We start from the raw sequence: 23472 nt of genomic DNA, 5'->3' as shown, positions 1-23472 counted from the left end.
TAAAATACATTCTGGCACCATAGAAGTGAGACAACACATTTAGGTAAATTAAAACTCTCACGTGTATAAATTTTATATTTGTTCAAGAAAATCCCTCCCAACAAGGACAATTTGGGGCAAAAAAGAAATGCACTTAAAAAAGAGTGACTCACGTCAGCAGATTTATAGAGTTGCATTCACTGACTGTCTATGTTCAGAGAAAGGAAAAATCAGTGGGCAGATGTTAATACAGGAGAGTGATTTAGTAATGCTTGTAATTTACCAAACCAATAGGAACTAAACACAATATTTTTTTTGTTGAGTGACTCAAATAATGCAACTTGTTTGCTTAAGAATATGAAGAGGTGTACCGTGTAACTGTTTTGTATTTGTGAAAGACTGAATTGAAGTTCACCAACACGATGAACAAATTGTTTTGCAGCAAAAATACCTACCGTACATGAAGGACCTTTATACGACTGCCCAGCAGGGGGCGTTAACGCCATCTAACAGGTGGACAGTCGGCGCTTCAAAAGCCTCAGAAGAAGAAGAAGAACAGCGGCTGTAACAACGGAAGGAAATCAAGTTCGGTGGCTATTCGGCTCTTTTTCTCGGTGAGAAGAGAAAGTTTCACCGCTTATTAACTCGGGTCTGGCATTTACGGTGTTTCTGACACGGTTCACAGACAAAACTAGACGGTTTACGTGCATTTATCGGATGTTGAGCGAGGACGAGTTAAAACTGTAATAGTTACAAAAACACTTGCCGTTGGCGGTGGCTCTTCACCTTGTTTGCGCCTTTATTTAAGCTTAAACTTCACTGTCTTTGGCGATGGGCTGTTGTTAAATGCTGCTGTTTATTTCAGAACGAAAATAAATGATGCTGCTTCGTAAGGTGAGCCAGTCTTCCGCGGTGTGCGGAAGCCTTCTCAGGAATCCTGCCGTGCTGTCGGGGTGAGGAAAAGCCGCAGACCTTTGTAAAAAATCTCCTGATTTCTGTCTGAAATGACCACCAAGTCTAAAACACGGTTTTATCTTCGCTCCCTTCATCCAGAGGTCAGCGCCAACCTGCGATAATACTCGCCGTACCAAACGGTCGGCTCTACGTCAGTCAAGCTGCTCAGGTATGTTTAATATTGTATATTGTGTTTGTTAATTAATTTTTATCGAGTGTAATTACTTGGTAAAGTCTGCTTGTTTTGTGGATACCTTATGAGCTATAAAGTATGCATGATATAACGCCCTCTATATGGAAGTGGGGGAAAGTTCACTGGTCACATGACTGATTTATTAAAGGTGACACCCCGCAGTTATCTAGGCAAAAGTTCACAACATGACACTCTTATGTTACATAATGTCATCTAGACCTCTGCTTATCTGTCCTGGTCTTAATATTTTCCATCTGCATATTAATTTTGGTGGACCTGATCCGTTTATTAGCTGTGTTGGTGGTGCATTGTCCCACAATTTTATGCATTTAAGTATGCATATTTGTCATATTTTTAATTAGAGTTCCTGGGCGTTAATGTTCTTTTTGTTACTTTGAATTAATTTAACATAATATCCACATTTTAGGAATGGGAACTGTGGAAACGGTTATAAAAATAAGTATTCATATTGTGGTGATGACGGTAAAGTAGTTGAAGGTCTAAACTTTAATAACTGATAGTAGTTCGGATCTTTGCCATTTGACTTGTTGTCAGTAGTGGTCACTCACCCCTCCAGATCATTCAGTTAAGTTGTTCCAATAACGCCTGTGTATAAATCCAAGCAGAGGTGAGTAGTTTTTACTTGTATTATCAGTAATAATATACGTACAAAGTACTCCGTACTTCTTGAGTAACTGATCATAACATCTGATTTAATATTTTAAAATGTTGTCAAAGATAATGTAAAGTTATGTGCAAGTTTTGATATTTTAAAGGTCTAATGAGGAAAAAATACAAAGGACATACTTGCAAAATATCAAATTGAGCAGGCAGAAGAAACAGTTTTCCAAATCAACATTTTTTCAACATAAAACTTTTCAGGGTAAAGTTGGAACAGTGTTCTAATCTTAACCCTGTTACAGCAGGGTAAAGTACTTTCAGTGACGATAACTATTTAATTTAATTGGTTGTTGTAAACATCAGACATTGCATATCTAAAGCGATGCATCCCAACGATCACAACAATGACTTGAGTCCAAACCGGTGGCCTTTAAACACTTTCGGTCCGGTTTCCTTCGGCTCTCGTCAGCCAACAGAACAAACCTCTCCTCCTGCTGACCTGTGTGTCCAGTTGGCTGCTTGAGGACATGTCAAACATTTTCTAATTATAGTGTGACTGACTTTTTAAGGCTTTTGTTGTTTGTTGATGAAGCTTAAAATTCTCTGCTGCTCTTCCTCAGGCCGTGTTGGAGAAACCTGCAGCGGTCGGCAGTGATGCTGCTGCTAAAGTGGAGAATAAGGCCGTCGCTGCTGTAGGCTTCCTTTTTCTCTGCTTTTTATCACCACAGTAAGAAACAGAAAACAGAATTTAAATCAAATTTATTTGAGTTTTTTTTGGTCTTGTCTAATTTTTTCCTCAGGAATCCAAATCATTTGCCGTCAACATGTTCAAAGGACAAATTGCAACAGCTCAAGTGTTCCCCTTCCCCAAAGGTAAGCTCCAAACATTCCTCATATTTGATTAGATTTGTTGGTTTTTAATTTGGGAAACAATTAGGTGTAGCTATGTTTGTGTGTTAGCTCTGAACGAGGAGCAAGAGCAGTTCCTCCAGGAGCTCGTTGGCCCAGTCAGCAAGTTTTTTGAGGTAATTTAAAACCTTAAAGAATGTATTCTTTTATCTTCAGCCTCACAACCTGTTTAATACTCATCAGGCTCATTCATGCTTCCTGTCTTCCAGGAAGTGAACGATCCTGCTAAGAACGACGCTCTGGAGAAGGTGGAGGATAAGACCATGGAGGGTCTGAAGGAGATGGGGGCCTTCGGCCTGCAGGTTCCGGCTGACCTGGGGGGCCTCGGCCTCTCAAACACCCAGGTACAGCCGCTTGATTCGATTCACTTTTATATCTGTTAAGTGTCTGCTAATCTGACGTGTTCAGAACTGAGCAAAAGTCTCAGTTTAAAACATAAAACTTTAGAAGAAAACAACAGTAAGAAATATCAGTTTGCAATTAAATAATACAACAAACAGAATAAAAAAATATTTGTTGCTCAATGTGTGTCATTTTACTGTTGGGATTGTGTGGAAATATTGCATGAAAACCCAGAGATACTACAGGAACTCTTATTTTACCAGCTTTATATTTAAAAATAATAATCATTTCACATCAACAGCCAATATGGAGGGTCTTAAAAGCCGCAGGTTTCCAGACCCTGTGATAATCTATATATCATAATCATTCAGTCTATTATTATCTATAATATTAATAGATAATAATAGACTGATTTATTACTAAATCAGTTATTACTAATCGATTTAGTGATCAATTACTAAAATAATCATTAGTTGCAGCCCTATTTCATAGTGTCATTTTGATATCTAATAATTGGTGGCAATTAGAGATAAAAATTTCAAGAAAAGAAAAAAACGGGGAATTTAGTTGAACAAAATTCTGCTTAGATGCAAATAAGAGGGAAATTGGTGGTTTAAAACATTTGCACCGTTCTGTGTAGGCTGTACGTCTAACGTGATGGTTGCGTTTCCTTCCAGTACGCTCGCCTGGTTGAGATCGTCGGCGGTAACGATCTGGGAGTCGGCATCACACTGGGAGCTCACCAGTCGATAGGCTTTAAGGGAATTCTGCTGTTTGGAAACAAAGCCCAGAAGGAGAAGTACCTGCCCAAACTCGCCACAGGTGATCAGAATCTGGGCAGACTTCTGGATCATAACCAGAGCCAAAAATACAGCAGTTCTGCAGACAACAAATATCTTGAAAAGACGACCCGCATCTTCTCTTTATTTTAATACATTTTTTTTCTGACCGTGTCTCCATGCAGGTGAGCACATTGCCGCATTCTGCCTGACTGAACCCGCCAGCGGCTCCGACGCCGCCTCCATCAAGACCACCGCTCTCGTCTCCTCCTGCGGAAAGTTCTACACTCTGAATGGCAGCAAGATCTGGATCAGGTGTGGACTCATCGTAGGACAGGCTGTCGCCATAAGAGGGCAGCACCACATTAGACACAGGAAGGGCTTTAAGTGCTGCTGTCTTCATATATGTTTTATATTTTCTGTTCAGCAATGGAGGTTTGGCTGAGATCTTCACCGTTTTTGCCAAGACTCCCATGAAGGATCCTAAAACCGGAGAGATGAAGGACAAGATCACAGCTTTCATTGTGGAGAGGAGCTTTGGAGGAGTCACACAGTGAGCACGTTTCTTTTCCCCCTTAACTTTAAGAACAGGACTTAATCTTGAATAGTCTGGACTTTAATGTCATCATTTTAAAAATCTGGAGAAGTATTGAAGTATTTCACTTTGGGAAATAATCAAATAGTCATTGGTACCAGCAGATGGTGGAGGATCGTTCATTTCTGCTGTTGCTCTTCCAGCAGGAGGGATGACAGCAAAGTCATCAACGTGATGCAATCACATGGCTTTGAAATGACATTTGTTGTGAATTGACGCTATATAAATAAACTGAACTGTTTTAAATCCAAGATAATTGAGACCAGACTTTCATAAATAATGTAGATGGTAATTGATGTAAGTTTGTTCAGATGCCAATAAAATGGTAAAACGATCCTTTACCTCAATGCCGAACAAGAACACAGCTGGCGTTCTGTTTTATGATTTATAGAGTTTAAAAAAAGGAAAATACTCAAACTGGGTAAATGTTTTGTACTTCTATAAAGTCACAAAAGTCACACAAAATCTGTCTAATTAGTAGATATAATAGAAAGTCTGTCTAAAGCGGCTCCTGTCTTTATTCTTCCACCCGCAGTGGCCCCCCAGAGAAGAAAATGGGCATCAAGGCGTCCAACACGGCTGAGGTTTACTTCGAAGACGTTCGCGTGCCGGCCGAGTGTGTTCTGGGCGAAGTGGGCGGTGGCTTCAAAGTGGCCATGAACATCTTGAACAATGGTCGCTTCGGGATGGCGGCCGCCCTCTCGGGCACCATGAAAAGCGTCATGGCCAAAGCTGTGAGTCTGCCGGCGTCCCCTTTGAACATGCTGTGGACAGGAAGTTGCGTGCAGGGCGTGCAGCAGCAGAGCTCTACAGCTTTCACACATAGCTCACTTCTCATACAGGCCGTCAGGTTTCCCATCCGTCGCTTTGAGTCGTGTCCGTATTGTCTCTTTACACCCCTCGTTTGTTTCAGTCTTTCTTTTCTTTCTTTGTGGGTGGCTGGGAAATTCCCCAGCTCGTGCTTCACCGCAGCCTGCTTTCTGCTGAAGTGGCAGTCGGGCGCTTGAGATTCAAATTGGCTGGTGGTGTGAGAGCATGTTTCCTTTGAACACTTGGAGCCTCTGCGCTTTAGTCAGATTTGCTTTGCATTTAGGGAAACATTTATTGTTAATGTGTAGAAAATCCTTAACCTCAAGCAATCCAGTTACATTATTGCATGAGTCAGTAGTGATGGTTGTTCTGAAGACACTTGAGTCAATCCACAACAGATTTGCATGATCAAGAGAAAATCTCAACCGACTGCTCTCTCATGTAATATTACTCATACGATATTAGGAGACGGAACGGGCTGCACTGTGTTGATGTGGAGGGTCATTTTGTTTATTGTGTAAAACACTAAACGTGTAGAAGCAAAGCATTAATGTCAGATATAGGTCAAGTTTTCATGTTGAATTAGCTTTTCTGAACCTAAAGTTTATGATAATAGTGATAATCCAATAATTGGTAAGCAAAAAAGCAGCATTTCTTTCAACTATTGGTGTAACAAGACAAACAATATGTGAGCAATGCAAGTTGTTCAGATGCTGAAGGAGGCAAAAAGCGTTGCTATAACGACCGCTGGCTGAATGTCTAGCATCACATTAAGCTACATCACAATCACAATGCAGGTTATCAATACTAACTGGGAAATGCTGTTGAATTTGTCTTGAGAAATATTAAAATGTTGCCACGTCTTGTTCTCATGAACCAAAAATCATGTCTCGTCTTGTGAGTTTCAGGTGTCGTCATGTTGAATATTCATGTGTTCATTGGTTTATGAACCCTGAAGAAGGAGCAATATCAAAAAGTTTTTAACTAAATTGCAAATGTATTTTTTCAGTGATATTCTGTAGCGCTGTGGCAGAAAACAATCCTACTGGTTTCATCGGGTTTGTGTGGAAAACATAAATCAGGGTGGCAGTGAGGCCTGGAGGAGTTTGGAGAAGAGGATGCGGATGGATGATTTGTTATATCATCCATCCATCTATCTGTCCGTTCATTCGTCTGTCATCTACCCAGCGTTAGCTAGCTAACCTGTAGCTGGGTTCCACACTAACTGACAAGATGTTTAGATGTGTCGGATTTTTGTCATTTCTTGTTCAGATCGACGGTATTGTGAACATTTTATAAATCTGTCATTTGCTGAAAATATACAGGAAGTCTATTCTAATTAGACAAGAATGTCTTCTGCTTTACATTCTATTAGTTTTATGTCTAGGATGTGTGTCAGTAAGACACTGTATATCGAAATGGTTAAATGGGAGACAACTAGGTCTGAACAGTGTGATTCCTTCTAGTTAGGTAAACACAATACAACTGTTAGAGTCCAGTTGCTGCTGCTGTTGGAAATGAAGTTGTATTATAGCTTTGTGTTCTGCCTGCAGTATCGCTCATGATGCTCTCAACATGTGGTTTTTAGTTTTATGCACAGCTCACGACATTCTTGCTGTTTTTGTTTTACAAGCAGAACCTCCGGTAGGCTCTTTTAATTCACCTTAAAATGTATTTTAAGCTCCGAGTACCATTTAAGGTTCCTATTGACGAGGCCTGAAGGAAGTTTAGTCGCACTCCCTTTAACTTCGAGGGGTTTGGTGGTTTTTGCCACTCCGGCCAGAAGCATTTAAACTTCCTCTCTTTTGCAGCAAAAACTAGAAGTAGAAACCTACCGTTTTAAGATGTTACATCATCTTAAACTTTGCATACCTTATTTGGGATGTCTGTAGAAATGAATCGCGCTTCACATTTTTCCTCCTCGTCTTTCTCTTCATCAGATCGATCATGCAGCCAACAGAACCCAGTTTGGGAACAAGATCCACACCTACGGAGCCATCCAGGAAAAGGTGGCCCACATGACCATGCTGCAGTACGTGACCGAGGTCAGACCATCCGAAAACGAATGTTTCCTACGCTCTGCTGCAGCTGAGTTACTTCGATACACTGAGCCATCTCAGTAAAAAGCTGTCCTAAACAATGATTCGTCATGGAAGTTTCATAACTTATTCTATTTAAACTCAGTTTTCTTGCAAGTTGTAAAACAGTCTGATGCCCTGATGGCTGGTTCTGCATTTGAATCAAGCAGTTCATAGTTTTTGGGGGTTTTTTCTATCTGCTTGCAGTCGATGGCCTACATGGTCAGCGGGAACATGGACAGCGGCGCCACAGACTTCCAGATAGAAGCTGCCATCAGCAAGATCTTCGCCTCTGTAAGAACTCAGAAATGAGTCTGAAAACGGACATCCTTCAGTCTAGCAGATTACTGTTGTGATTGATGCTATTTTTATCGACTTCTACTCAGGGAGGCTCATGCAAACCTTCATATTTAAGGACTTGAGTGTTGATGCAAACACTCAAGAATGTATATTACTTCTTGCACAATATTCATGTTCCTCATCCTGCTGAAGAGTGGAGGGGAAGTGAGATTCTTGAGGGTTGTTGATCTAATTGTGGAATTGGAAGTTTTTGTAGCTGATTTGTGTTTGTTTGTTTTCACTTTAACAGGAAGCTGCTTGGACCGTGACAGATGAGAGTATTCAGGTCATGGGAGGGATGGGTTTTATGAAGGTGAGTGTGCGGTCCACATCCTGTCAAATTCAACCTGAAGTCGCAAGTAAAAACTTGCTTCTGTTTACTGAGCAAGCAGTTATAATGGTTTCGTAGCCTGAACCGGCAGGTATTCCCTCCCCTTGCGAAACCTCCAAAACCCCACCCTGTGTGCTCTTCCCATCTGCTTTTTAAACAAAATTTATTTATTTATTTTTTGCTTTTTTTGTTTCTTCCTTTGTGTATATTGTGTCAAGTTTTATTTGGCACAGAGGGGGCGAGATTCAGATAAAAATGTTGCATGATGCGTCGTGCGTGGAGTCAAATAAAAACTCCACCCACGACGTGGATGGAGTGGCTCTCTGGTGAAAAATATTCCAGACCAACAACTTTTGCATAGTGATTCATCTGTTGGAGAATCTTTCTAAGAAACTTTGCCCTCATTAATTTAGTTAACGTGACTTTTAGCTTTGGAGTAACAAGGTATAATGCCTATTTTCTACTATAGCACCACCTACAGGTGAATGTAGCTTAATGCAGTATTTTTTGGACTATAAACCGCTACTTTTTTCCCACGCTTTGAATCATGTGGCTAATAATCCGGTGCGGCTCGTCTGTGGATTTTTCTTCAACCGCCAGGGGGCTCTTTAGTAGGAAGTGAATCATTGGAAGTCAAAATGGAAATCAAAGAAGAAAGTGCTGATTTTCATTTAGAACAAGCACATGCTAGCAGCAGGCACGACGGAGAAATGTTTCCAAACTCAGACCCCCTCATCATGGAAGCCACGCGAAGAAGTTCACATGATGCCCCTTTTAAATCGAAGGGGCATCATGTCGATCTGGCAGTACAGATCGATAGCCGCTGTATGTAAGCTCGGCGTGAACGAGTCCATGGTTCGGCGTTGGAGACTCGGGGTTTTCCACAAAACGCAGCCCTCTTTTTTTTTTTTTCCCGCCAGATGCTGAGAGTCCCTGAAACGCCTCCTGAGCTCATTATAATACCTATGGAGATTCTGTAACTTTCAAATCAAAATTCCCCTGAGAACTAGTTTACAGCAGTCATCATTCTTTTCTGTGGTTCATCAGGGCTATCCCCGGGGTTAGTAAATACGATCTGAGTCAATATTAGGAAGATGGGTGGATCAGTAAAATGGCGCTTAACTTCCCCAGCTGACAATAGCAAGCTTGTAACAGAGAGCGGGAGTTAATGGCCATAAATTGGCCAACAACTGCTGGCAAAACACGCTGGCGTTTTCACTTCCACTTCTTCTAAATGTTGGGATTCTATAAACTTTGCTGATGTGCTGCTGTGTGTAAATAAGGGGAAGGAAGTCAAATCAGGCACCACCACAATGGGAATTATAGCACTGTTTTTCCTGCTTCAGATGCATCACACTGTGTTCACATAACCTTATGTCAGCTTTCTTGGTTTATGGTTACACTCAAAAGTAGCTCAGGTGTTTTTAATTAGCATCTTATTTACACTTTAGCCATGTTTATTTTAGCACCTGAAGTTGCTGTTGCAATTTATTTATTTTTCCTTTTGTAGCTTACAAAACCTTTTCAAGAGAGGCAGCCGCTTGCTAGCTGAAGATCTGTGGGCGAAGTGAAACTCTGTAAACATTTATGTTGCGGTGCTTAAAATAAACCCGACTTTGCAGTAGGGGGGGGGTGGTGTTGGCTGAAGCGAATTCTGAAACCGTGGTGGAAGGTTAGCCTCGAGATGGAACAACACCTACAGCTGTGCACTGACTGCAGGGGTGGACCTTGTTACTGTTCTGCAGGTTTCTACATTAATTAGAGCAAAGAAACCAGCTCAAGTTAAGTCCATTTTGCTGAAATCTGATGGGAATTCAGCAAAATGGAGTCTGAAATCTCAAAGGGTGAAGCTCAGTAATGTCGAGTATGATAGAAAAGTTGAATTGAAAAACTGAAACTTTTTACATATTGTAGACTTGTCTTTCCTAATTGACACCCAAATTTCAGCTTTTCAGAAAATTAGAACATAACATCTGACAACTGGTGTCAAATATGATACAGAAAATTGAGTGGAAGGAAAAGATGTAGTAGGGAAGGATTCCCAAAACATTGAGCTTGACTTGAGTCAGAAACGTATTCTGGACATATAATCTGTCCTAAACCAGAGATGAGTCTCTGAGACGGGATGAGGAAACGGACTGGACTGTTGCTGAGTCCTCTTCTCAATAGAATGCAATTTTTGCGTTTCATTTTGAACACAACATCCCAGAACCTTTTTTAAGTCCTAATGCAATGTTTTCATGTTCTGAGAAACTGATTGGGGGTTGTTGTTAGTTAAATGAGACAAATTAAGAGTTATAAATTCTTAAAATATGTAATTCCCTTTAATAATTTCAACACCGAGTTAAACAATCTCTTTGGCGACATTCTAATCTCAAAGCGGTTTTAATGTAAGTCCTCTTTGATTATCAACATATAAATAAGTGAAACTAGGTGCTGTCTTACAAATGTTTTTTTTTTTCTTCATATTTCTGCACATGTTGTGCATTTTCACTCGGGGTTTCACTTCAGCAAAGTGAGAGAAACTTCTCAATTTGTCTCTGTTTAGTTTCTCTGCTGCTTAAAACTCCAGAAGCCTTTAAAGGAAGAGACTCTGTTCCTCTTTGCTGTTTTTCAACACACTGTTTTTGGTTGTTACAACTTGCCCCTCTCCCATACATTACATGTTATCATAAAACACAAAGCTTTGAACGAACATTAAATTGAAGAACTTTGCAATAAGTTCAGAACAGCCCACTCTGCGCATTCCTGCTGCAAATCAAGCTGATATCATTTCTCTAAAAGCTTCTACAAGGGTTATAATTTACCTTATTGTTTTTGCTCATTAATATTGACTGAACTGAACTGACTTGGAGCAAACTGAAGGCACCGGTGTGTTCACATGCTCCTGCAGGACTCCGGAGTGGAGCGGGTGATGAGGGATCTGAGGATTTTCCGAATCTTTGAGGGAACCAACGACATCCTGAGGCTCTTCGTGGCTCTCAATGGCTTCCAGGTACCGTGAGAACTTTCACAGAATGAGTTCAGTAGCTTTTATTGCGGTTTTTGAGTTATCTATGAGTATGGCTCAGAAACATACAGCAGAGGAAGTCTGGGTTTTTTTTTTCTCTCTCTTTTTTTTTTTTTCTGCTTACTCTTTGGAAACCGTTCTTCCTCAATGCTTTTCCGGGCGCTGCAGCTTCTGGTTGTTTTTGAAATGTTAAGCAACTCCTCCCTGCCCCCCATACGTTTCTCTGTGTGCAAGCATCAGATACGCTCTCTGTTTGAACCGCTACAGATCCTTACGGGTGGAAGGACAGTTATACCTGGTTTATTTACAAATAAAAATGATTAAAACAAATTTTAAAAAAATCAACTAAATCTGGTAGTACAGAACTGAAAGTTCCCAGAAACAATCTGACCTGTGTGTACTGTTTGTGTTTGCGGCCCTGCAGAACGCCGGGAACCAGCTGAAGAGCTTACAGAAGGCCCTGAAGAACCCCTTAGGCAACGCCGGGCTGCTAGCAGGAGAAATCACAAAGAGAGCCAAAAGGTTGCAGCACATTTTGCACCGCGTGTCTCCGTTTCTGCTTCTGGAGCTTCTGGTGGCAGCAATAAAAGCTGCTGCTGTTGATGCTGTGAGATAAGAATGCCTTTAACTCGGCACAAAGCGCTTTCTATGCTCTAATTTCCCTTGCTCGTGCCAACTATTACTTGGAGCGCAGTCAGTTTTATCTAGAAATGATCTAAAAGACGTAGCCTATTTATTTAAGAACCACACCTTTACCAAGAAAACCAACAGGCTGAAGATTTTTTCATTTCTTTTCTATTTATGACGAACAGAAAACTTGCCATCCTGAGTTTATTTCATTTATTTTGTTCAACATAATTTTCTGTTTCTGCTGTATCTGAAGTGATAAATCATCTCTTTCACACATTTAATTGCACTTACCCACCAGACAGACAGAACAACGATCACTTTAGCACATTTTGGGGGATCTGCACCAGAAGAGTTGTTTTAATGTTTTCTTTTTGTCCCATTTGTAGAAAGGCAGGTCTGAGTACAGGTCTGACTCTGCAGGGAAGCATCCACCCTAACCTGGCACAAAGTGGAGACCTGGTAAGTGTAGCAGGTTGTTGTGTTTTTTTTTTTTTTTCTCCTGTGCATGTTTTTGATCATTATTCAATCATGTCCTATTTTCAGTTTTCTAATAGTGGATACTAGATTCTTACTGAAGATCTGTGGCTATTTTAAACTCTCTAAGCATCACACGTCCTCCACCCAGTGTGTTGGTTTTTTCCAAAAGCAGAGGTGGTTCTATAGACGGGACAGGAAATCAAAGGCCACTTATTAAACGCTCAATTTCTGATCTTGTTCATAATTTTTAGCCACCACAGCCGACACCGTCACGTCTTCCTCTGAGTGTTTGTTTCTGTTCGCCCTCTGTACAGACGGTGAAGGCCATCGAGCAGTTTGGCGCCGTCATCGAGGAGCTGTTGGTCAAACATGGCAAGAAGATCATCGGTGAGTGAGACGGTCGGTCGTAGACATGAATGTTCACCTGGCAGCTGGTTTCAGATTAGCTTCAGGATTATTTCCATGTGATTACAGGATATAAACATTCATAGAAGGGGGTTGAAGCCTTTTATTGCCTCCTTATTTGCTTTTAATATTAAAATGAGATGTTGTTGTTTTTGTTTTTTCAGACGAGCAGTTTGTTTTGAAGAGAGTCGCCGACTGCGCCATCGACCTCTACGCCATGGTGGTCGTCCTGTCCAGGTCTGCAAACGTCCTCTCTTTGTCTCCTGTCTTCTTTTGTCCCAGTTGCATATTTGAACTCCCACTGAGCGACTCTCGGCTCCTCCTACTTGACATAGAAACTCCCACGCAGTCTGAATGCGGATGTTTCGTTTGTCCCGCTCTCTGCAGGGCTTCCCGCTCTCTGAGTCAGGGCCAACCTTCAGCTCAGCACGAGAAGATGCTGTGTGACACCTGGTGTATGGAGGTAAGGTCATCAGCACGGAGACACAAAACGGGTTCAGGATGTGGATCGGATTTGAATAAGAAAAAGTTGAAACGTGGGAAATCCTGATTCGACCAATAGCAGGGCCTTATAACCTCTGGTTCTCTAAATCTACATGGATCTAATAAATTCCTATTGGCTTTTTTATATATATATATATATATTTTTTTGGATGAATTGTACTTCATTTGTAGATTTTTTTATTTTTTATTCAAATTCCTATTTTATGATTTAGTCAAATTTAAGAAAAAGAAATGGTGGAAAAAGATTGAACAACTGATTTTGGTTCTATTTTCTAGTTTAAAATACATTTTTGTTTCTTATTACTAACCTTGACATGAAGGAATTTTTATATCTGCCGATACCATTGAGCGGTCCCAGTGGTTTGTATAAGAATGTAGTTGATTAAATATTACTAAAACAGTAATTCAGCGTGATGTGCTGAATCCAACCCAAGTGGCATTTCTTTGAGCTTCAATTACAAGGCTACATTGTGAAGTTAACTTTAGTTCTTTTAATGTAAAATAATAATCAGTTGAATATGACCGCTTCATCCTCCAGGCTCATGACCGGGTCATGCAGGACATTAAGCTGCTGCGCTCCGGTCAGTCCAAACAGCTGTTCAACAACCTGCGGTCCATCTCTGCTGCGGTGGTGGAGAACGGCGGCCCGGTGCCTTCTCACCCTCTGGGTTTCTAAAGTCCCACTCTCTCTCTCTCACCCGCATCTCTGTATTTAATTATAAGGGTTTTTTTTTCTCTCTCCAACTTTTCTGGATTTCTAAATCCGATCTTGAATGCCAAGTCCAGCCAGAATTGACCCATTTTAATAATACATCTATTTCAGTCACATCACTATTATTTATTTATTTTTGGTCAGACTAACAATTAAGCCTTGAAAATCTTGACTCGTTTCTCGCTTTTTGAACTTGGAGTGTGAATCTTCTACAAGAGATTCTTCCTCCCGGTGTGTGTCTGACGGTTGAATATGTGCGGGGAGCTTGTAAATAGACTGTAGATGACCGATCAATAATTCGCACTTAAAGTACGAATATATGCAGTTTTTGCTTTAACAATAATACAACACAATGTGACTCAGATGGTAACTCAGTCAACAGGAACGTCTGTAAAATAAAAAGCAGTTTAGGGTCTAAACTAAGGTTGTTTTTTTTTTTAAAGGCATATTCTTTCGTTTTTCTTTCTATTTTTTTATGTACTATAGTCTAAATTTTGTTTAATGTATTTAAGAATGTGCTTTGTATGTACTAAAAGGCCTTTCTGCATATTAAGCTCTTATAAACACAATATCAGATTAAAACTTTTGCCTTAAATTCTGATTGAAGTTCCTGCTGTGCCGTGACTCACCTGAAAACTCATCAATACAGCCGCCAGTTTTCAATCCTCTACTGTAAAGGTGGAACATGTAGTTATCTGCATATTTAATTTTAAACTAAAAGTGCATACTTATTTGGGAAGCCTGTGGGTTTATCATATGTATAATTACGTGCTAATATTTAGATTGAGTGTATCAGCTGTTAGACTTGATCACATTGGAGGGGTTCCACATGATTAAAACTGCTCACAATATTCCACGCTCTTTTTGTGACATGCTATTTAGATTAATCTAAAAGTATGTTTATCCATAAACTTATCTGCCTCATCAAAATATGTGTGGACGTTGGTGCACTTGCAACATGTCATTAAACACGCATCTGCTGAGCTTTGACTTCATGTCTTTTCTTGCACACCCGTTCGGCTTTAGCAGCGTTTTTGTCTGAGAGTTGAAAACGCACTTCCTCTCCGTACCAAACTACCCGCCTGCCTCGTGGTTTCATTTCTGCAGCGCACCTCTTCTAAGGAAAAAGGCGCTCTGCAGGAATGCCCGTAAGTCCAGCGCCAAGAGTGTGTACACAGGTTGTGCTTTGAAGTGCGAGACTCGGATCGGACGTGGCGGTACTAGTGTCTCACAAGACAATGCGGCATCCAATGAGCAGAATTCCCCTGCCGTGTGCTGCCGTCGCCGTGAAACTCAACTGTCAACTCAGGCAGTGCAATCCCCTACCGTGGTAAACCCCAGGCAATAGATGTGCAATTTGAAGCAAATGTCAGCAATTGTTTGGAAAGATTTGTTGAACAAAGCAACTTTTCTCTTTGCTGCCAAGAAATAATCGGGAAAAAAATATATATAGCACTGTTCCTTTAAAAAACAACAACTTTGAAATCATTTGAAAGCTGCTTTTTGTATTGGTTGCACTGTGTTTTGATGAAGAAACACAATTTCAAAAATAAATAAACTACAATAAAATGTAATGTTTTAAATATTTTATTCTGATTTTTTTTAGAATTTTAGAAAAACTAACATATTCAGGAAAAAAATTCACATTTTGAGACGTTCTGTAGCTTATGGTCTCTGCTGAAAATAGTTAGTAGATGGGGAGTAAGTTTTTAAAATAAATAAGTAGTAAGTTGCATAACGGTGTGATGAACAAGCAGAAAGTGGACTATGATTTCTGCCATTTGTTTCTCATCACTCTAAAAGAAAAGCTACTTCAAATTATTAAGCAAATTTTTTTCAAACCCTTTTTCTAACCCTTGGAGAAAAAAAGGAAATGGTTCTTTGAACGTATTTTTCCTTTGATCGAAATGCAATTGATGCTTAACTTTTGGTCAAAAAGTCCTAATACCGCATAAAACAGATAAGTAGCGTAAAAATATTTCAAACTTAAAACTATACAAATAACTTAAAGTAGGTTTTACTAAATAAAATGTTTTTTTTTACCAACAGGCATGCTATGTTGTTTGTGTGCTTTGATGTTTCTCAAACACAGGCCAAAGTGTTGGTTCCTTTCGGGAAAATCAAAATGTCTTGAGCCATTTTAGTTCCTTCTGCTGATTTCAGTCTCAGGAAATCAGTGGACCAGGAATTTTAGGCTTTACACAGTTTACGGTAAGAATGACACCAAACATCCACATGGCTAAACGTTAGGATATATCCAGTCAGCATAATCCCAAAAGGAGGAAGAGGTCGGATTCAGACGGACGATTGGGTTCCCCTGAGCCGGGAAAAGGAGTTCTGCAATCAGAACTGTTCCACCTGGCCTTGGAGAACGCTTCAGATGAAAGAAAAATTGACAGTTCAAGGTCTGGCTTTGAGTTTTCCCTTGGATCTGCACGTCTTTGTTCAATTTTCTTATGAAGGAATTTATTAAAAAGCGTCTTACGAGTTCCTTTCCAGCACAAGATAAAAAAAATCTGTTGGAAACAAAAGCTTTTCCCTTATTAGCCTCCCCCCATCAGGCATGGTCCATAATTCCTTCGTATGAATGTGAGTTGTGTGGGAAACTGGTGTCTGGCAGCGGCTCGGTCTCTTCCTCCCGGTTCTCTTGTGGGACTTCCAGGGAGATGATGGTCTGAGCAGTCAGCGTTCGCTCCCTGAACAAAAGAAAAACAAGAGCAACAAAACAGGCGGTGAGTTCATGTCTCTCTTTAAAATCTTTTGAAATCCACTTGGCGCCTTTTCTGAAGTAATACATTGGACGCAGTTGCAGAAATACCAGAATGCATTAGGTTTTAATAAGCGCTCGAAATTCCTGGATTCTCATTTTTCTTCACGTGACTAATCTTCGGAGCGGCTGCAGATAAAATCAACGATGCCTCTCCCACAGCCATGTCACCGTCTGCTCATCAGTGTGACCTAAATCTTGCATGAAATGTGAACCTTTACTTAGACAGCTCATGTGACTTAAGATTGTTTATTTTAAATAGGGAAGCCTCCCGCGTGACATTTTCCCGCTGGACTTTACAAAAATATATTAGTCATTTTACAACTGTAACGAAGGCAGCTAAACCCTTCAGGGACATCTGAGTTCTCCGTCGAGAGTTTTTTCTTGTATTTGTGTTGTATGAGATTTTTCAGATGTTCTTATTTGGAATCGTGATTAGAAATCGCCACTTCTCTTCTCATCACAACTTTACAGGCTACAAAGTCTCAACACAGGATCCTCAGACTAAATGAGCCCCTATTGACAGCCAAACAACTATCAAATTTAGCTACATAAGATGATAGTTGACTATATTTTGAATTTTTCCTTTTTTCTTCCACAGACATATTCAATCACTACCCTGTGACGGACTGGTGACATGTTCAGGGTGCTATGGAAATAAGCACCAGCACCAACAACTCTGTGCAAGGATAAGCAAATATAATCAACGGATGGATGTTTAAATGCATTATTGGATAGAAATAAAATATGTAAGATATATATGATGGGCCACACCTCAAGTATTCCACTCTGCACTTCCTTAACCATATTTTTATGTCTTTCTGGACAAAAAAGATGGTAGGAAAACATTAATATGTCAGTTAGGAATAAAATATTTGTAATTTTAACTAGGATTGATAAAAGATTTAAGCTTTGGGTACCAAGTGAAGCGTGAGATTTTACTGGGGCGGGACTGAGGATGCTTAAAAAGCTGTGTCTTATGTGAGCGAACATAAAGAGAGATTTACCTTTAACTTAATGTTAGCAGGAATAAATCTTTTAGATATTAAAAATAAAGAAAGCTACAGCTCGGAATCATTGTCAAGCACCACAGGAATTAAACCAGTTTACGAATAGGTCTATATGAACATGGCGTTGTGCTGCTTCCAGTTTTTACAGAAACGTAGAATCAAAACAATCCAATCATTGAGTGGCACACATTTCCATACAGTCGATATTTATAAGACAATTTACCCAAGTTCTGTTTGCTGCAGGAATTACCAAAAGTTTTATATCGAAAGAAACCAAGTCGAGTCAATAAGTGCAGAAATCCTTCACCCTGAGCGTGCATGTGGCGACAGCGGAAAGGAATAACTTGTTTTTAACAGGGAAAAATCTCCAGCAAAACCTCGCTCAGTGTGAGCAGACACACAACAACGGAGAAGAACCGGTCCAAGAGTACACTTTCTGTCTTACAGAGACTTAAAAGCAGCAGTAGCCAGCAGTGGCTTTAAATGGGCGAAAATACACAAAATCAAAACAGATACACTCTGCAGGATCACATCAAGGCACTTTGACATCTGTATGCCCTTCATTCTGGGTAGCTGCATCATGCCTCTACTACTACTACAGTCCATGAATCATCTCTTTTATCTGGTGCAAGTCAGTCACTGTTCTGATTGACTATCAGGTGCTCCTAGTACTGCCTGTAGCGCACTGATGGCCCTCTCTTACCAAATCCCTTACAAACCCATTGATAACCCTCAGTTTTACCAAACTGTATTCAAATGGCACCAATCCTTTGCAGTTATTTGAAAGTGAGTGTTGACTGGAAGGTGGAACATAAATACACCTATAATTTATTAAGTCTTTCAAACAACATATAAACGTCATAAACCCACAAAGATGAGTTTCTCTCTGAGTGATAACACGCCACATACCAATACGAGTGATAATACATCACATACATCGGCTAAAAAATGAAAAACTTCAGCCGACATTGCGGAAGCGAGGAGTGGACGTCAGCATGGTGCTCTGCACGTAAAATACGTCAGGCAATTGCCTTTGGACACATATCAGTTTTATTCTAGCTATTGGAAGAAGAAAAAACTACCCTCAGCTGAAGTCCGGCGACGTTTTCCTTCTCCTCAGACTTTTTTGCAGCCCATGTGTGTAAATGGCGAGAGGATGCACCACAGTGGCGATATCTGTGTGTTTTTCCTTTAATATCCTGACCACACAGACCAACTACCAGCAGTGGATCACACCTTCAAGCCCAGACAACCACTAACACCTACAGAAGTCAGTCATATTGAGGTTATCACCGTGTCATCTGGCGATTCAAAGGTGTGACAGCTGCAGGGTGTCTTCAACCCCCCCTTTAATGTCTCAATCCTTCCGTGGGAAGGACAAAATTGTGTCTAAGTCCAAGCTTCAAATGTTGTGTGAAGTTGGTCAAAGTTAATAAAAAATCTGGACTTGGGGAGAATCGAACCCACCAATTGAGTCCTACTTTTCCCAGTAAAACTATCGTTCATTTCAGCAAGACAAAACAAAGCTACATTCCAAAGGTATTCCAACATGGTTCTGCTGACAAAAAATAAAATAAATGTGTGTGTGTGTCATCCTGAGCGGCATTAAGTGTTTCATCCCTTAGTGGAGAAATTCAAAAACTCAAAACATCAAAGAACGCAACACAGGAAGTTACAAACTCTTGCAGCTGAATCCGAACTTTAAGCACTGACGGTAAACGCTCCACTTTCCAGTAAGAGGGACGGATTTCCTCCGATTCCAAATGATCACTTCCAAAATGGAGAATTCATGCAACGCAGTTTTTCTCGATGCAAAAATAAATGTATTTCAGGAATGACTTAACCAAACATTGCATGCCTTTTTTTTTTCAAAACATATCATTAAAAAAATAATAGATATTTGATTGCATTTGCAATTCAGAGCAATCTACTTTCCCTCACAAAGTAACAAATAACTTTATCAGTGATTCATATTTTGAGCCCATAAAGTAGCTTTCGGCAGAGAGGACAATGTTACATTTTTCTGGTATTTATCTTCTGCCAAGTACTCCTCAGTTCCTGGACATGTTTTTTTGTGCAGGAATGAAGAATCAGCAGGAGCTGTTCCAGAAAGTTCTGAAAGAGATGCCCAGATGATAATTATGGCTTTGGTAGCCCACCCCAGGGCCCTTCTGGGCATCCCTCTGAAAATTTTCTGGAGACGCCCCTGCGTATCTCCAAAGAGTCGAGAAACGTGACCCAGCGGGACATACCTTCCTCTGGGTTGTGTATGGGGCCAGTTGGCTCTCACTGTCCAGCCGAGCACAGCCTTCAGGTACCGGGAGCAGCAGGGGAACCGACGATTCAGCTGCTCCAGAAGTTCCTCTTTGCGCAAGCCGTAAACAACGGGCGCCACGCACTGCGCCACGCTGAAGAACGCAAAGATAACCACGGCGGACAGCTCCTTGGTGTCACGCTCGATAATGTTTTTGTTCAACATGAGGTACAACACGAAGTTCACGAAGTTGGGCAGGATGTAAACGGCCAGCTGGGTGCCGTGCAGGGCGATGGTCCTGCAGCCGGCCCGGTTCCTCCGGTTTAGCACCCCGAGCCGCCGTCCCTCCACCAGGATCCGCACGTAGCTGTAGAGAATGAGCAGCGTGCACAGTCCGATGAACAGCACCTTCTGGAGCTCGCCCTTTTTCAGCTTATTCCGGTCGCAAGTATCGGGGTCCCCCGCCTGGGGACCCGGGCTGAGAGGCAGGCTGAGGGGGATGACCAAGGCTACCATCCAGGTGAGCAAGCCCAGCAGCCACGACCAGTACGCCGCCGTGCAGGCGGAGGTGTAGCGCATCGGGTAGCACACGGCCACTAAGCGGTCCAGAGCCATGGCCGTGAGCGTCAGCAGGATGTTGGAGGCGCTGCTGATCAGGACGGTGATCATGGCCCGGCAAGCGGTGCGGCTCGGCCGCGCCTTCAGGTGGATCTGGTAGTAGAAGACGCTGCTCATGCCCAGGTGGACCAGAGCGGACACCAGCAGGTGGAAGACCAGCACGAAGCGCGCTTGGCTCCGCAGCCGCTCCTCCCGGACGATGGTCCAGTTGATGATGAGGTTGAAGAAGAGAAGGACCGAGAAGGAGAGGGTGGACACGTAGAAGCGCACGTAAGGGTAGTCCTGCACCGCCTCCGTGGTGTTGTTAGACATCGTTCCTTAGCTGGGTCTGGAGTGATGCTGGTGATGGGAAGGAAACCTGGTCCGTCTCATGATCCTCTCCGTCTGCTGCCTGACTGAAGACTGACTCAGTCTTCCGCCTCGCGCTCTCTGTCAGTTTTTCTTTTCTTCTTCTTTTTTTTTTTTACGCAGCCGAGTCTGTCACGTTTGTGTTGTAAAGTCTGACACCAGAAAAAAAAAAACAATTAAAAATGAACCACTCAGTCATTTCTCTACGGTCAAACTAATTCCAACTAACTTTAATAGTAAGATCATTATTATTAAACGTACATTTGGGTATGTTTTTTTTTTTTAAACAACTAAAAATCCTCATTTTTTTGGTTTTTGTTCTTTCAAACTAGTTTCACAGATTATTGAATCTATAAAGGTTTTTATGCTTTTAGGTGTTCTGATCCTTTGGTGTTTGGTTGTTTTGATCATGTCTTTATATATACAGTACAGACCAAAAGTTTGGACACACCTTCTCATTGAATTCAATGAGAAAGTGTGTCCAAACTTTTGATCTGTATTGTATATACAGTGTATATATATATATATATATATATATATATATATATATATATATATATATATATATATATATATATATATACACATACTGTATATATATATATATATATATATATAGAGAGAGAGAGAGAGAGAGAGAGAGAGAGAGAGAGTTCAGTAATTGTCAATGTATTTTGGATTTGTTTCATTAGATTCGTATTTATTTCAGTTTGCTGTTCAGGTTTCTCTTCCCTTTTGTTTCTGTGGTTTTTCTTCTCACACCAGCTTCCATTCCGCTCCTCATCCCAGCTGTTAATTTCCGCTTTTGCCTCTTCTCGCTTGTTTGCATTTGAGTCCTCTGTAAAACACCAGTTGTCCCTCTTCAACTATTTTGAAGAGGGACACGCCCTCTTCAAAATAGCTTGCTTATTGTTCAGCTCAGTTTCTGGTAGCTGCTGCTCAATAGGTCAAATAAATGATAAGGCTTTCCACCCAGGGTGCTCTACAGTGGGGGGAATAAGCATGTGCACTTGGGGTAAATAAAATAAAATAACATAAAAAGTCAAAATAGTTTTCAAAGACTTATTCTTATGACAATTTAATTTAGAATTAGTACTTATTGAGTTGTACGGAGTCAACTATGAGGAAATATGACTGGACAGCGTAATGGATAACAAAAGCTGTTTCCATTGACCATATCTGACATTTTTGAAAATAAATTTGTTTAATGGAAGCATGCCAATAAAATGAGATGAACTTTGACACACTTTGGTAATTAATCTGTGGATTACACGGTGAGCTGTGAGCTGAGATACAGTTTGTGTGTTCTGTGGTCTTTTTATAGTCAGAAGTAATATTTGCTACTTAATGACTTGCTACACTTCCCAGAAAAACGTGCCCCTTAGAACAGTGCAAAAAATGAGTCTATTTTTGAGTGTCACACACATTTAGTGCAACCACTTATCTCACTTTACCCTCAAACAGAAGTTGTGTATTAAATAACTTTGTCCAATTTATTTGGTAATCTGGGGTCACATTCTCTCTCATAATCTTGAAAATGCAGAAATCTAGACTATTTCTAAATCTCAAAAAGAATCAAACAAAAAGCACAATACCACCACTGTATGTCTTCCAGTTGTAGAGTAATAACTACTAACTACTGCAGAAAATCTTGTGATCTCACTTTCTAACTTTGTGTTTTGGCTATGAATAAGCAGTTCTGAAATGACAGATAGGAACTCATTTAAAACGATTTTTTTTTTTTTTTTGGCATATTCTAATATTAGGGTTTTCCAGAGACTCGCTGTTCTCACCGTTCAGATTTTCTTGCATTTGAAACGCATTAGTCATTTATCGTTGAGCAGGTGTTTTCTTTTTCTCCATCAAAGGTATGCAAAAGGACCTTGGCGCCCCCTGCTGGTAGTTTAAACCTCTGCAGAGCAGAGTTACAGCATTGATGGAGCAATTTCAACGTCATAGGTGTTCACAACACGCTATGTATAAGAGATGGAAACAGACGGACAGACACAAAAACACATATACTATTCGACTAAATATACATAATTAAATGATCAATTCATTAAATGCATTAGTTGTTTTGCACTAAAGTTAAAATATATTTGCTACTAAACACAGCCTTTTGGTCCTGACTGAAAAAATAATTTTATTGTTAATCTTTTATTGAATGATGACCTTTAAAGTCTCTCTTTGAAAGCAGGATAGAGTAGAATAGTGTATTCCCCTTGCTCTTCAACTTAATTTAAGGATGTAAAAAAATAAAAATAAAAACCTAATGCAAAAATCGCTGCAATTCACTTATTTTATTTTCAGGACAGGGAGGAACTGAAGGGTAATTCAGAGTTCAGGAAACCTTTCCATAAAAGTGACATTAAATATTGAAAAGTGAAGATGTTGTCCTGTACTTGAACCACCTGGGGTTGATCAGAATCAGTTTTAGTTGGGGCACACAAACAAGGAGTTTGACTTCGGCTCTGACTGTGCAATTGTCTCTGCAGCCGCCAGGGGGCGCCATTGTAACAAATGACTGCATTTCTTGCATCCCAGACACAGCCACGGATCATTTTACAAGTTCTATCATTTGTCTATGGAACAAGTTTAAGGAAAAACTCCTTTACACTTGATATTATCTAAAAGACATTTGATGCTGGAGGTAGATTGTTAAAATGATGATGATGATGATTATTTTTTGCATATGGCCAAGTCAAAACACACAAAAGGGTCAAAACATTGTTTAGGAAACAAGTATCAGACAAGATAAAGAACAATATGATTTTCTTGTAGATGTGACGAAAAAAAGAAACGCTGTG

General features: G+C 40.5%; 2 protein-coding genes across 3 annotated transcripts; one reads left to right on the top strand and one right to left on the bottom strand.

Moving 5' to 3' along the window:
- The first annotated feature begins 460 nt into the window (after window positions 1-460).
- acadvl (acyl-CoA dehydrogenase very long chain) lies at window positions 461-14651 on the top strand. 2 transcript variants are annotated; one of them, XM_028038317.1, is made up of 21 exons: window positions 461-593; window positions 845-932; window positions 1033-1102; window positions 2368-2439; window positions 2548-2620; window positions 2708-2772; window positions 2866-3000; window positions 3676-3820; window positions 3963-4092; window positions 4205-4330; window positions 4908-5106; window positions 7123-7227; window positions 7468-7554; window positions 7850-7912; window positions 10824-10925; window positions 11365-11462; window positions 11957-12029; window positions 12362-12434; window positions 12617-12689; window positions 12840-12915; window positions 13495-14651. In XM_028038317.1, the coding sequence occupies exons 2-21, from the start codon at window positions 856-858 to the stop codon at window positions 13630-13632; spliced, it is 1980 nt and encodes a 659-aa protein (XP_027894118.1). In that variant the 5' UTR covers window positions 461-593; window positions 845-855; the 3' UTR covers window positions 13633-14651. The 2 variants fall into 2 exon arrangements, with proteins under 2 accessions (XP_027894118.1, XP_027894119.1); XM_028038318.1 differs by having other exon boundaries at window positions 514-564.
- Window positions 13692-20893, bottom strand: LOC114157391 (odorant receptor 131-2). Its single transcript, XM_028038319.1, has 2 exons — window positions 19698-20893; window positions 13692-16364 (listed from the first exon to the last, which is right to left on the bottom strand). Exons 1-2 carry the CDS (start codon window positions 20627-20629, stop codon window positions 16226-16228), a joined length of 1071 nt encoding a protein of 356 aa, XP_027894120.1. The 5' UTR covers window positions 20630-20893; the 3' UTR covers window positions 13692-16225.
- Window positions 20894-23472: the final 2579 nt, after the last annotated feature.

The sequence above is a fragment of the Xiphophorus couchianus genome, chromosome 14 (assembly GCF_001444195.1).
Source record: "Xiphophorus couchianus chromosome 14, X_couchianus-1.0, whole genome shotgun sequence".
Taxonomy (NCBI): Eukaryota; Metazoa; Chordata; class Actinopteri; order Cyprinodontiformes; family Poeciliidae; genus Xiphophorus; species Xiphophorus couchianus.
Note: the sequence above shows the minus strand (reverse complement) of the source record. Positions and strands in the feature narration are given on the sequence as shown.